Source organism: Labeo rohita, chromosome 23 (genome assembly GCF_022985175.1).
Source record: "Labeo rohita strain BAU-BD-2019 chromosome 23, IGBB_LRoh.1.0, whole genome shotgun sequence".
Lineage (NCBI taxonomy): Eukaryota > Metazoa > Chordata > Actinopteri > Cypriniformes > Cyprinidae > Labeo > Labeo rohita.
The window spans coordinates 21,333,861-21,349,074 of record NC_066891.1 but is presented as its reverse complement, the minus strand read 5'-3'; the positions used below and the strand labels follow the sequence as shown (position 1 = coordinate 21,349,074).

At 33.2% G+C, this 15,214-nt stretch overlaps 2 protein-coding genes across 2 annotated transcripts in view; one reads left to right on the top strand and one right to left on the bottom strand.

The window, feature by feature from the left end:
- Positions 1 to 1,203: 1,203 nt before the first annotated feature.
- Positions 1,204 to 7,892, bottom strand: pofut1 (protein O-fucosyltransferase 1). The gene is made up of 7 exons (XM_051095928.1): positions 7,707 to 7,892; positions 7,401 to 7,522; positions 4,993 to 5,175; positions 4,643 to 4,755; positions 4,346 to 4,538; positions 2,067 to 2,309; positions 1,204 to 1,983 (listed from the first exon to the last, which is right to left on the bottom strand). The coding sequence occupies exons 1-7, from the start codon at positions 7,843 to 7,845 to the stop codon at positions 1,789 to 1,791; spliced, it is 1,188 nt and encodes a 395-aa protein (XP_050951885.1). The 5' UTR covers positions 7,846 to 7,892; the 3' UTR covers positions 1,204 to 1,788.
- plagl2 (pleiomorphic adenoma gene-like 2) overlaps positions 7,823 to 15,214 on the top strand; it is a 70,963-nt gene continuing 63,571 nt past the window's right edge. Inside the window, exon 1 of the mRNA XM_051095927.1 lies at positions 7,823 to 7,905. The gene's annotated coding sequence lies outside the window, so the exon portion shown is untranslated. The remainder of the gene's footprint in view (positions 7,906 to 15,214) is intronic.

Below are 15,214 nucleotides of genomic sequence, written 5' to 3'. Positions count from 1 at the left end.
GCAGTAACCATTGCGGGTTTTTTTTGTTTGTTTTTTGTTTTGTTTTTTGTTGCAAAGATTATAAATGCATACACTACCAGTCAAAAGTTTTTGAACAGTACACACTGAAAAAATATCGGTTTAAAATTGTACCGTTTTAACCCCTAATAGGTACATATTAGTACCTTAGAGTAGTAATACGTGCCCTTAAAGTACTAATATGTACCTATTATGGGTAAAAAAAAAAAAAAAAGGTACAAAGATGTCCAACAGCTGCTCCAGCGACAATTGTACCCCAAAAAGGTACAATTTTAAACCCCTATTTTTCTGTGTAAGATTTTTAATGTTTTTTAAAAAGAATTCTCTTCTGCTCACCAAGCCTGCATTTATTTGATCCAAAGTACAGCAAAAACAGTAAAATTGTAAAATATTTTTACTATTTAAAACAACGAATTAATTAAAAAGTAATTTACTCATGTGATTTTAAAGCTGAATTTTTAGCATCATTATTCCAGTCACACGATCCTTCAGAAATCAATATAATATTCTAATTCACTGCTCAAAAAAAAAAAAAAAATTGAAAGTTCAAAAGAACTGCATTTATCTGAAATAAAATTGTAATAAAGACATTATAAATCTCTTTATCATCACTTTCGGTCAATTAAGAGCATCCTTGTTACATAAAAGTATTCATTTCTAGAATTTCTTTCCCCCCAAAAAAAGTTATACTGACTCCAAGCTTTTCAATTGTGTAGTGTATAATGTTACAAAAGTTTCTTTTAGATAAATACTGATCTTTGGATCTTTCTATTCATCAAAGAATCCTGAAAAGAATTTACTCCACTGTTTTAAATATTGATAATAATAATAAATAAATAATAATAATAGCTTCTTGAAAAGCAAATCAGCACATTTGATTTCTGAAGGATCATGTGACACTGAAGACTGGAGTAATGATGCTGAAAATTTAGCTTTGATCACAGGAATAAATTACATTTTAAAATATATTCAAATAGAAAGCAGTTATTTTAAATAGTAAAAATATTTCACAGTATTACTTCTCTTGCTGTATTTTGGATCAAATAAATGCAGGTTTGGTGAGCAGAAGAAAAAAAATCTTACTGCTTAAAAACTTTTGACTGTTAGTGGACTCCTTGATTGAAACTGTAAAAGAAAGCCTTTCTAAATTGATCATAAAACCAAAAGACATAAAGACACAAAATACTGCTTATATATTTTATTGAAAACTACCTGGAGGAATGTCATTTAAAGTTGTACAAAATTACTAATAAGTACATCTTAAAACATTTATAAAACATTTCTACTACTTGGTTTGACACTGACTTTCAAAAACATCAGAAAATCTTTAACATACATTATTTTCCTACAGTGACACGTGTTCATTTTCAGCAATGACTAGAGCACTGCATATCTGGATGCCTCTGGAGATTTTAAAAGGCGTTCAACTATAAAAAGTGCAATTTCCAACCACTAAGACTGATTCTGACTTGTCTCTCTACTATAATTACTTAACCCTCACAGGGGGCAATTTTTACATGCAAATGAGTCAATACAAACATTCCAGTACAAAATTATCAGTGATATAATGATATCATAGTTGCTCACAGTACATGTAGTAGTGCAACATGGGAGAAATGCAGCATCCAGAGAAATTAAGGAACTAACCTTCTTGTTTTCCCTTTAATTAATTACTAGAAGCCTATATCTAAATTTTCTTGATCAGACACCTGAAACATGCAAAACTTCAACCATCCTTTACAGTTACAAAAACGTAACTTCTATGTTTCATTAGAGTTCCTCTTTTCCTTTCCTTTTTCCTGGGTAGTCCATTCCAAAGAATGACGAGGGTCTCCCGTGAACATCTCTCTCCCTTTTTACAAAGGCTGAGAAGGATGAAACACAGTTGCCGATGAAGTGATCGGCTTGGCTGAGGATATACAGGTCAATCTGAGCAGTGTCCGGCTGCAAGCTCACAACCTTCACCTGCACAGAATGTGTCATCAGCTGTATATTCTATTTACTAAATCAGGTTTACACATCTGTAATGTTAAAATGTTAGTCCTCACCTTGCCCTTGAAGAGTTTCTGAATCTCCGCGGTGTGCGATTCTGAGTCGGTGGCTATGTAAACTGACTGAGCGTTAGTGTTCTTCACCCAGAGCTTCACCGCACGGCGGATCTCAGACAGATCCGGCAAACACATGGTCATGGTCAGCGGCAGGGCAGTTTGACGGTCGTATCCCACACACTGTGGAGAAGCCATGAAGTGAGGACCAGTCTCACCCATCTTCAAAAGCTTGCAGGCATTTTGCTGTTTGAAGAAATAAGAAGAGGATATGAGATACAGTCATGTGAAAAAGTTAGGACACCCTTACCGTTAACATTGGAATTAAGAGGGTAAATAACAGTCAAGCACTGCTAATCAAATACCTTTGATTAACTGATCATCAGCAAGTCTGAGCGCCTCTATGAAAGCAAAAACTTTGGCAGTTTGCTGGTCTGGAGCCTTCAGGTGTGTTTTAACACAATGCCAAGGAGGTAAGACATCAGCAATCATCTTAGAGAAGCAATTGTTCCTGCTATCAATCTGAGAAGAGTAATACGGCCATTTCCAAACAATTTGAAGTTTATTCACAAGTGGAAGACATTTAAAACAGACACCTCTCCTTCCAGGAGTGGACGTCCCAAAAGATTCACCCCAAGATCAGATGTTGTAAAGCTCAGAGAAATGGCAGACAACCCAAGAACTACACCTCAGACTCTACAGGCCTCATGTTAAATGATAAAGTTCATGACAAAACCATTAGAAAAATATGGGACAAAAATGGCATGTTTGGAAGGCTTGGCAGAAGAAAGCCTCTTCTATCTAAAAAAAAAAAACATTGCAGCACAGTTTAGGTCTGCAAAGTTGCATCTGAACAAAACACAAGTCTTCTAGAGTAATGTCCTTTGAACAGACGAGACCAAAGTGGAGATGTTTGGCCATAATGCACAGCGCCAAGTTTGGTGAAAACTTATTATATAAATCCAGCTTATTAGCACAAACACCTCATACCAAAACACAAGCATGCTGGAGGAGGGCTGATCATTTTGGGCTTGTTTTGTAGCCACAGGACCTGGGCACCTCACAGTCATTGAGTTGGCCATGAGCTCCTCTGTAAAGTATTCTAGAGTCGAATGCGAGGGCATCTGTCCGACATCTACAGTTGGGCCAAAATTGAGTCAAGCAGCAGGACAATGATCCCAAGAACACCAGCAAATCTACAACAGAATGGCTGAAAAGAACAGAATCAAGGCGTTGCAATAGCCGAGTCCAAGTCCAGAGCTCATCCTGACTCAAATGCTGTGGTGAGAGCTGTGCATAAGCAAATGCCCACAAACCTCAAGAAACTTGAGCAACGTTGAAAAGAAGAGTGGTCCGAATTCCCCCCAGAACGATGTGAGACACTGATAAAGTCACACAGAAATGTCACACATGGCCTTTCCCTCTTGCCTGTGTTTTTCTTAAATAAATAATGACACTTTGTGATATGTCATGTGATGATGTTTATCTGAGGATTTATTTTCAAAATTTTAAGACCTGCCAAGGACCAGATAATTTTTTTATTATGTCCTGATACAGAAAACTATGAAATTCAATCGGGTGTTCTAACTTTTTCACATGACTGTATATCATCCAGTTCAAGCCACATCAGGCCTAAAATTCTGCACTTGGTATATTGGTACTTCAGAAATCTAACGGTGTGTGCACATCACCGGCAAATTTAAATATTTGCGCAAGCAGATAATCTCAAGTCAATCCAAAGATGCGAATACATGTGAATTGGGTAACGCAATTGGTGTGAAAATTTTCAATTTAAGCAGAAAACTTACAACGCACAAGCCAATTTGTGCCACTCTTATAAAATCTTTTATAAAGTGGATTTTTCATGTCTCTATTGCTCACCAAACCTGCATTTATTTGAAAATGACCTTAAAAGTATTATGAAATTTAAAATGCATTTTAAATGTATTTAAAATTCTGTTTTAATGTTTTAAAATGTAATTAATTTATTAATTTTCAGATTTCAAAGTCCAAAACATTTCTTTACTGTCTTTACTGTCACTTTTGATCAATTTAGTGCATTGTTAATTAAGAAATTACTTAGTTCCTCTTAGTCAATTTGAATAAAAGTGCCTGCTAAATGTATAATTGTAAACGTGTTCATTTCATTCAAAAATAAATGCTGTACAGTATTATGAGACTTCATAAGTGCACTTTAGATGCTTTTTAAATGTTTATATTTCAGATTTAAAAAAATCGATTTGGAGCTAAACTATGGAAAACCATCCATTCACAAAACTCACCCAATCTGAGCCAATTCTCAGATGAATTCCTACGTAAGGTCTGTTTAACAGGCTTCTGATGTGGCCTTCTCCTTCCTGTACCATTTTTTTAGACCACACCACATACTCCTGCAGTCCAATGTGCTCTTCCAGAACTGGGAACTGCGCTGGGGCTCCTGGAAGAGCGAGAACTGGATGCTCTTTTGGGGGAAACCTGAAGAAAAAGAGAAACACAGAGTTTGAGAGTGAGAAAAGTAGGGTGGAGGAAATCTGAGCGCAATCATTTATATTTATGTGAGTGTTTCAGCTCAACCTTACTTCTTTACCCAGTGCGGATGGTAGTAGGAGCTGAAAGACAATCCTCCGAAAAGAACAGAGCGATCAAATTCGACTCCGATATGGTCCCAAAATGGACCGAATGGATTTCCGTCCTGCATTAGAATCAACAGTCTGCATTTTAAGTGCACTGGCATGAATTTTTAAGAATGCAGGACGCTTTTATGGTATTAAAGAAAATGCAGATCTGCAAAAAGTCCAATAGATGGCAGTGTTTCAATAGCATGCAGCATAATAGATCTGAAAAAATATGATGTGCAGCAACACATCAAGGTCTAGCAGAAAGATTAAGAAAAATGAAGTGCACCTTGAGGAATGAACACCCATATTACCTTCATTGGACAGGTCTTTTTGTCCACGCTCCGGTGAGCTGAAGACTCAAAGCAGTAGGCCACTCTCTGACCAGGAGGCCAGTGCTTAGGAGCCAAATGCTCCATGAAGTCCTCTAGACTCACCACACGGTGGTACTGCTTCACTGGCTCCAATTGGAAAAACTCACTATAAGGCACATGCACCTGTTACAGAGAAATACAGAATCACACAATACCTTATTAATATATTGTACTTTCTCTTATTGATCTACTAGAGTGACAGAAAGTCATTAGATGGTCAACCGTTATGTTTCAAAATCAGCTGACAGCTGATAGTCTACCAGCTTGGAACAACTCATGATAAGTTTGGACTATCTAATGACCAACATGAACCAGCTAGTGATAGTTATTATTGTAACTAAACTAGTGCAAATAAAATCAGGTTTCATTATTTGAATAAAGAGACAAAATAAAAAATAAATATTAGATGAAAAATCTAAACTTCTATTCTGCTCACCAAGCCGACATTTATTTCATTCCAAAATACAGCAAAAGCAGTAATATTGTGAATAATTTTTACTATTTAACTGCTTTCGATTTGAGTATATTTTAATTTATTTTTTTTTTTTTGGAAAAAAATAGAATACTTTTATTTAGCAAGGGTGCTTTAAATTGATCATAAGTGATGTTACAAAACATTTTTATTTTAGATAAATGCTGTTTTTCTGAACTTTCTACTCATCAAAGAAACTTGAAACAATTCTACTCTATGTTTTCAACATATTAATAATAATAATAATAATAATAATAATAATAATAAATGCTTTTTTGGGCAGCAAATCAGAATAGAAGGATTTCTGAAGGATCATGCAACTGGAGTAATGATGCTAAAAATTAAAATCTTTGAAATCACAGGAATAAATTACATTTTAAAATATATTTAAATAGAAAACAGTTATTTTAAATAGTAAAAATATTTCAACATTTTACTGCTTCAAATTGGATCAAATAAATGCAGGCTTAGTGAGCAAAAGGAACTTCTTAAAAAAACATTAAAAATCTTACTGTTCAAACTGGTAGTGTGTGTGTGTGTGTGTATATATATATATATATATATATATATATATATACACACACACACAGTTTTTTTAAATATATAATTTTACATTTTTAACTAGTAAAAATGACAAACACACGTAACAAAACTACTAAAACTAAAATTAAAATAAAAGCTAATTCAAAATGTTAATAAATATGATAACAGTTTATAAATACTACTAAAGTAACAGCTAACGACCAACTTGGACCAGTGTTGTTATTCTTAACAAAACTGACTACTAAAATAAAGCTGAAATAAAATAAAATATGATTAGCAGATTGAAAAACTTGGGTAACTCCAATAAAAATGAGAAATATCGCAGTGACAACTAACTGAAATAAGATAAGTTTAAGTATTAAAGCTACTATAAAATAGAGAAAAATAAAAATAAAGCAAAACAAAAATATTATTTATTTAAAAAATAAAATAAAATGACAAAGCAAGTAACATTAACTAAACTAAAATTAAAATAAAATACAATAAAACAACCCAAAACAGGGGTGCCCAAACTCGGTCTTGCAGAGTCACTGGCCCTCCAGGACTGAGTTTGGGCACCCCTGACCTAAAATATTAATAAATACTATATATATATACATATATACATATACATACATATATATACACTACCGTTCAAAAGTTTGGGGTCAGTAAGACTTGTAATAGTCTTTAAAGAAGTCTCTTATGCTCATCAAGGCTGCATTTATTTGATTAAAAATACAGAAAAAAAAACAGTAATATTGCAAAATGTTTTTACAATATAAAATAATGTTTTTTATTTTAACATACTTTAAAATAGAATTTATTCCTGTGATGAAAAGCTGAACTTTTATCAGCTGTTACTCCAGTCTTAAGTGTCACATGATCCTTCAGAAATCATTCTAATATGCGGATTTATTATTAGAATGATCAATGTTGGATAATATCAACAGTTGTGCTGCCAAATATTTTTTGGAACCTGTGATTTTTTTTTTTCAGGATTCTTTCATGAATAACAAGTTTAAAAAGTACAGTGTTTATTCAAAATATAAATATTTTATAACAATGTAAATTATTTATTATTAACTTTTAATAAACTTTTAATTATTAACTTAATACATCCTTGGTGAATAAAAGTATTAATTTCTTTAAAAAAAAAGAAACAATAAAAATGTACTGACCCCAAACTTTTGAACGGTAGTGTGTGTATATATATATATATGTATATAAACAAAATCAACTCCAGGTTGGACCAGCTATAAACCAGCTACAGTATTAGCTTAAGCTGGATTCCTAACAGGGTACAGGGGCATATGAAACGTGCTATCAAAGGAATGACAGGTGTTGTGTTTACATTTTTAAAAGGTGGCGTGTGGTGGCGGTAAATAATCCACGGCGGAACCGCGAGTGTTCGGTTCAGCATTTTAGCAAAAGCCAGCGACCCAAGAAAATGATCCACTTGGTTTCCAAACCGACCTACAGAAGAACATAAAAGACAAAAGTGCTTATTACTCCACACAACACCGACAATACAGACGCTTTTTAATTGTACAGTCCACACTCTGGGTCTACATGCAAGTGTTCATTTAATTCTCAATGAAGACCGTGTTTGTGAATGATCTCTCTCATCTATGTCTCAGATGTATCGTGCTCTCATTACCCATGCACGGGCAGTACAGAATGTATCCGTTTTCATCCCACGTCACGTCTGTAGCGTCGATAAACACGTGCAGCGAAAGGAATACTACATGTAAATAAGTTGCAATGAAAAGTTTCAGATGCTTGGGTCTCTCCGCCATCGCTGATCATTCGCTTTCCCACAATGCACTGCGACGAGAACGTTAACCCTTCACATCCTGGTGAGTTTTGACACAAGAGTCTTGTTTAAACTTTCCAAATGTATATTCTGGTGAATTAGCGATATCCACCATGTGGAAAATATACAAATCTAATAGTTTCAGCACTTGTGAGAAAAAAGTTTCATGTGTAGATATAGGCTACAGCCCCAAATTTAAACTGGTACAGATTACCTGTGTAAATTTGATTGAAAATGAGCAGAATAAATTTCATTTAGGCTAAATAGGCAGCTCTTTACATATTTACCCACATATAAATATCCCAAAGGTTTTCTTTTTGTTTGTGTGTTTTTGTTTTTAAAATTTTATTCAGTAACACATATGGTTTGCATGACCTGACTTGATTCAACCAGCTTTATTTCAGCACTTAAATGGTGCAGATGACATTCCAAATAACCTTACAGTTTGTTAAATAGTGTCATTTTCTTAATTGCACATTTTCGTGATTATAACTTAAAGTGAAAAAGACAGTAACTTGTCTTGTGTTCTCCATTGTTCTATTCTTTTGCTTTGTTTGATGTGTATTGTCAGTTCTTTTGTTCAACACTAAGATCAGCTCAGACTGTTGAGTTGCTTAGATGAGCAACGAACTCTTTTAATACGTTTGCAGGAGAAACTGATTAATTTCCGTCAGAAGAATTTGCTATTTACTTAAAAGTGACTCATGTGTGTGCCATTGATTGCACTGAATGGATGTCACATGTTGAATGTTGCAGGCTGAACTAGAACATAAAACCTTCACTGCTGCTATGCATCTCAATACATATTCATTTAAAGAGAATAAACTTACAAACACAACAGAATAAACATACACTTCGCCCCCACGGACAATTTCACATGTAGTACACACAATGTCAAAAAACGTTGGAATCCCACTTTGTTTTCTCATCTGGAGAAAGAACATTGCTTTTAAAGTGTATGTTCATAATTTACACGTTAGAGAGTTTTTATGTTTTTGGACTTGGACATCTTTGTAAAAAAAGAATTGTGCTTACTGCTTAATTGTATTGAATATGCACTTGTAGTGTACTTTAAATCCTAAAACTTAATGAGAGTTTCTTACGTTTCTTTGCACTTTTAAAAAATTGCGTTTTTTTATAATGTCAAATTAAAAGTTTTACTTTAAAGCACATTTTAAATCATTATGTTTTAATAATCTTGTCATGCTTTAAAGATGTAAACTTATTTTGATGTGTTGACTGACATAATAAAGCATATGTACAGTACTTGATTATGTAGTGTGATATTTGATGTTACACTGCATAATCCAGTATAAAAAATATACAAATATATTTAAACAAGTAACTGACGCGCACTGATGCTCCAGAAGCAAAACGATGCATTTAGAGCCAGGGGTGTAAACTTTTGAACAGAATGAAGATGTGTAAATTTTTTTTCTTATTTTGCCTAAATATCATATTTGTTTTATTTAGTACTCCCCTTCAGAAGCTACAGAAGATACTTACATGTTTCCCAGAAGACAAAACAAGTTAAATTTACCCTGATGCACCTTAACCTTAATGCATCGTGTTTCCTTCTGAAGCATCAGTGAGTGTTTGAACCTTCTGTAATAGTTGCATATGAGTCCCTCAGTTGTTCTCGGTGTGAAAAGATGGATCTCAAAATCATACAGTCATTGTTGGTAAGGGTTCAAATACACAAAAGTGCTGGAAAACCAAAGAACAAAACACAGTATTAAGAATCATGCTTATGTAAACTTTTTAACGGGTCCATTTTTATAAATTCAACTATTATTTTCTCTTGTGGACTACGTGTAAACGTCTTTTGTGTGAAATATCTTGTCCAGGTCAATGCTACATAAAAAATAACATATATTTTGTATGATTCCTCTTATTTCGGTCAAATAATTAACATTTTGCAGATTCTTCAAAGTGTATGTAAACTTTTGAACTCAACTGTAAGTAAGTCAAAAATACTCTTATGATGTATTCAACATACATTTAAACTATAATACATTTTCAGTAGTAAAGTATAGTAAATATTTGATGCTATTAAGTGTTTGAAACATTACATTCAGTTCGCACTTAAGTATGTTAGTTTAAAGCAGTGGTTCTCAACTCCATTCCTCAGGGCCCACTGCTCTGCACATTTTGTATGTTTCTGAATCTGACACACTCAGTTCCGTTCATGGATCTTTCTTCTAACGAGCTGATGATCTGAATCAGGTGTGTTAATGAGGGAGACATACAAAATGTGCAGAGGACTGGAGTTGAGAACCACTTATTTAAAGTATATTATTTAGTTATGTATGAAGTATAGTATGCTATAGTGTACTAGTTTTTCTCAAGGTATGACTTATTCTGGTTAATCTTTCTTTTAAGTTTTGAAGGAACTGTCTGATAACACAGTAAATGGCAGTGCATTTCCTGCCAATGTAGGTCAACTGTTGAGTGCTGATGATTTTCAATGATGATAAGTTAATATACTATATATGAAAAAGAGTTTATGCCTAATCCAAAGCTCGTTTATCAAAACCCATCATTAAAAGCAACATGTGTGTGCAACATGGTTATATGCTCCATCCCCCTTCACGGGAATTCACACACGCACTCCACATGGCTAAAAATGGACCTGGCATGTACTGATTAATTTGAGTGGGTATGTACATGTGGTATCGCCATTATACCAGCATAAAACATGTAAATCTGACACTTACATTATTGTGAATGTCAAAAAAATGCAGTGAAGTGATGCACCTGGTACCTATAAGTTTACGTCAAGTTGTCAGTCAAATCATCACTGATGATTGACAGTTATCATGAGTGATAATTGTCAATCAAGTTATTACTATTGCAGTATGTTCAAGCATATCAGGCATATCAGTTCTGCAGGAAATATGATAACGAAAAAAGGTCTGGTCAGTAATTATTCTGAAACCAGTCACTGTTTTTATATTAAAGATAATTTTAACTTGAATAAAAGTTCATTTAGATATTACCACACAATGCACATTTATAGAGTATACATTGTTGTTTAATGCACCTGGCACCTATAAGTTCACTGAGTGATAATTGTCAATCAAAAAAAAATTGCAGAAGTATGTAATTTTTTATGTTAAGATACTTTCTCCTTTTTTATCTTAATGTGTAAAAGAAGCTAAAAGTAAATAATTTTTTTAGATATATTCACCTGAAAATGTGAAAAAATGTTGCTCTGTGGCACTATCAAAACATTACTCTTGTCTGTTTGAGCATATCAACCTGCCCAACAACAGCAACACTGGCTCAACAAAAAGTGTTCGTTTGCAGCAGAGCTTTTTGTTTGGCCAACCAATGACAGTGTTTTTTAGAAACCAGTTTGAAACCAGTCATTATTTTTCATATTAAACATATTTTTTTACTTGAATAAAAGCAGTTAATTGCACTTGGTACCTGTAAGTAAACTGTGATAATTGCCATTTAAGTTATTACTTATGCAAAATGGTCAAGCATATCAGGAGTGACTTCTGCAGGAAATATGATAACATCCAACCGAAAAGGGTCTGGTCAATCAGGTTTGCTATCACTGAATGACCAGTTGCATTTGAAAAAATACGTTTTTGGGGTTTTATTTTGTCCTTACAATAAAAGGGGTCAAATGTTGACTATTGATATTGACTTTCTTTGTATGGACAAAAACTGTTGAAATATCCATTAAACAGGTTTGGAAAAACATGAGCGAGATTAAATGATGACAGAATAGGGTATATGTCAAACGTCACCTGACCTAACCCGGAAAACTGGTCTCATTGCTTCCGCTTGTCGGAGAACATATTAATAGCCGTATTAAATAACAGCGATATCATTGGACTTTTAAGGTAATCAGTTAAACTAGCTATTTTTACTGTTGACGTATTTATTCGTTTTTTTTTAATATGTAAATGTTAGTGAGAAGAACAAAAAAACCATTTATATATCAGTTCACATATGTGATGGACATTGGTTATAATCATCTTTAGTGTCTACTTTGAAGGCATCTTGAGTAAAACAGCTTCATATTTAACAAGGCATATGCAAAAGGCGTGACCCGGAAGCAACGAGACTTGTTTTTGAGAAACCAGTTTGAAACAGTCATTATTTTTCATATTAATGATGTTTTTTACATTAATAAAACCAGTTATTTGCACCTGATACCTATAAGTTCACTGAGTGATTACAGAAGTATGTAATTTTTTATGTTAACATACTTTCTCCTTTATATTTTAATGTGTAAAAGAAGCTAAAAGCAAACCCTTTCACAATATATTTACCTGAAAATGTGAAAACTGTTGCTCTGTGGCACTATCAAAACATTACTCTTGTTTGTTTGAACAAATCAGTCTGCCCAACAACAGTAACACTGGCTCAACAAATGGCGTTAATATGGGGGCGGAGCTTTCTGTCTGGCCAACCAATGACAGAGTTTTTGAGAAACCAGTTTGAAACCAGTCATTATTTTTCATATTAAACATATTTTTGACTTTAATAAAAGCAGTTATTTGCACCGGGTACCTATAAGTTCACTGAGTGATAATTGCCAATCAAAAAATTACAGTAGTATGTATTTTTTAGGCTAAGATACTTTTTCCTTTTTATCTTAATGTGTAAAAGAAGCTAAATGTAAACCTTTTCACAATATATTTACCTGAAAATGTGAAAACTGTTGCTCTGTAACACCATCAAAACATTTATCTTGTTTGAATATCTCAACCTACCCAGCAACAGCAACATTGGCTCAACAAATAATGTTAATTTGGGGGCGGAGCTTTCTGTCCAGCCAACCAATTACAGAGTTTTTGAGAAACCAGTTTGAAACCAGTCATTATTTTTCATATTAAAGATATTTCTGACTTTAATAAAACCAGTTATTTGCACCGGGTACCTATAAGTTCACTGAGTGATAATTGCCAATCAAGTTATCACCCACACAACATGGTCAAGCATATCAAGAGCGACTTCTGCAGGAAATATGATAATGTCCAACCGAAAAGGGTCTGGTCAGTAGATAGCTATCAGCGAATGACCAGTAGGTTTTAGTGGGCGAACCGTTAAGACCACAGGTCTCGTACCTCTCATATATATATAGCTCCATTCTCTTGTCATGTCTCTCAACGTTTCCTCTTGCGCTCTGTCAACATGTTTCTCTGTTTCCTGTGTCTACTGCCCTCCCTTTATCCCTGCTCTCTAATGACCTGGCCCATCCCCCATCTCCATTGAAATGTTCACATGTGCAGACAGTGTTTTTCATTGTTAGAGATGACTGTGATGATAACAAAGCGGAGCGAGACTGGGTTGCTCTCGCTTTCTAACTGTGCAGAGTTCTGAAACTTCCTTCAGGTGAGGAAGCGAATCACATCTTCAAAGGCCATGAGATAGAGGTTAAAACAATCGCTTCTCATTCTCATTTGTGTGCTCGAGCACAGCCTGCACTTATGATGAGAGAGGGGAACAGCAACTCAGAGAGAATAAACGTTTCCTCTAAATGTGAATGTAAAAAAGCACTCATCCCTTTCTGTACGAAATTTCACACTCAGAGACATGTTGGTGATGACTTTACAGCTTTGAAACCGCAAGGGATAAAACATGCGGCGCATCAGACACTTCACGGAGGACAGGATCAGGATCATCTTACGGACGTCACATTATCTGTTTCTAAAGATTAATAAGAAGGAGCGGCGGAGTGTGTGATGCATGTGCAGAGCTCTGCTAGGTCCACCCAAGTCTCTTATCAGTGCTGAACAGAGCCATTGCAGTGACGGCCTGACGGGTGATACAGCAGGTTGTTGCTGTTACCTTAGGGCTCAGACTAACCTACCTTCCCACACACTTCCCTCTTGCTTTCTTGTCTTTATTTCAGAGCCATTAAAAATACTAAATTATGACACTGATGCATTTCTAACAAGGGAACAAAAAATTATTTGCAATGTAAAAAGTTATGCTTAAACACGCATCTGACTCTTAAATGATTTGGTGCAATCTAATGTAGTCAGGGTGATATATATATATTAAAAAAAAAATATTTAATTTAATTTTATTTTATTTGTCTGCAAATATAGACATCCACAGTTACATCTTGAAGTCAGAGTTTATATTTAGCCTATAGGTTTTTATTTCGTACTAAATAAATAAATAAATAAATACAAATAATAGTAATAAGTAAAAAACAAAATTTGTTTTTCAACATCTTTTCTAAACCAGCTGTTTTCATGCAAGATAAAATGACTCAAAAAGTGTCATGCCTTTATATTTAGCCTATAGATTTTAATTTCCTGCTAAATAAATAAAAATAATAGTGAAAAACAAAATATGTTCTTTTTTAAACCAGCTGTTTTTATGAAATACAAAATGAATACTGTTTTATTTTTTATTTATTTTATTTGTCTTCAAATATAGACATCCACAGTTGCATCTTGAAGTTAGAGTTTATGCAAAAAATGTCATGCCTTTATATTTAGTTTATAGATTTTAATTTCCTACTAAATAAATAGATAAGTAAATAAATAAATACAAATAATAATAATAATAATAATAAGTAAAAAAATAAATTTGTTGTTCAACATCTTTTCTAAACCAGCTGTTTTCATGCAATATCAAATGAATAAAACCTCTGTTCAGTTCATCCTCAAAGATTTACATTCTTAAAAAAATGGCCACAACATAGCGGAATCTTTTTATTTTATTTTATTTTATTTTATTTTATTTTATTTTATTTTATTTTATTTTATTTTACTTTACTTTACTTTACTTTATTTGTCTGCAAATATAAAAAAATGGCCACAACATAGCGGAATCTTTTTATTTTATTTTATTTTATTTTATTTTTAATGTTTAATGTAATTTTATTTTGTCTGCAAATACAGACATCCACAGTTACATCATAGTCAAAGTTTATGCAAAAATTGTCATGCCTTTATATTTTGCCTATAGTTTTTAATTTCCTACCAATAAAATAAATAAATAAAAACAATAGTAATAAGTAAAAAACTAAATTTGTTGTTCAACTTATTTTCTAAACCAGCTGTTTTCATGCAATATCAAATTAAAAAAAAAATCTGTTCAGTTCATCCTCAAAGATTCACATTCTTTGGCCACAACACATTGGAATTTTATTTTATTTTATTTTATTTTATTTTATTTTATTTTATTTTATTTTATTTTATTTATTTATTTTTGTTTTATTTTATTATTTTATTTTTACTTTCTAATTCAATTTAATTTAATTTTATTTTATTTGTCTGCAAATATAGACAGTTACATCCTGAAGTCATAGTTTATGCAAAAATTGTCATGCCTTTATATTTACCCTATAGTTTTTAATTTCCTACCAATAAATA

Bases quoted from the DNA above. Each gene is read 5' to 3' on its own strand.
- pofut1 (XM_051095928.1), bottom strand. From the start codon at position 7,845: ATGGCGGAGAGACCCAAGCATCTGAAACTTTTCATTGCAACTTATTTA. The intron at 4,756-4,992 runs GTAATATGGGTG...ATTCTAATGCAG, and splicing joins AAAAGACCTGTCCAATGAAG to GACGGAAATCCATTCGGTCC. The intron at 4,539-4,642 runs GTAAGGTTGAGC...CTTTTTCTTCAG, and splicing joins CATCCGCACTGGGTAAAGAA to GTTTCCCCCAAAAGAGCATC.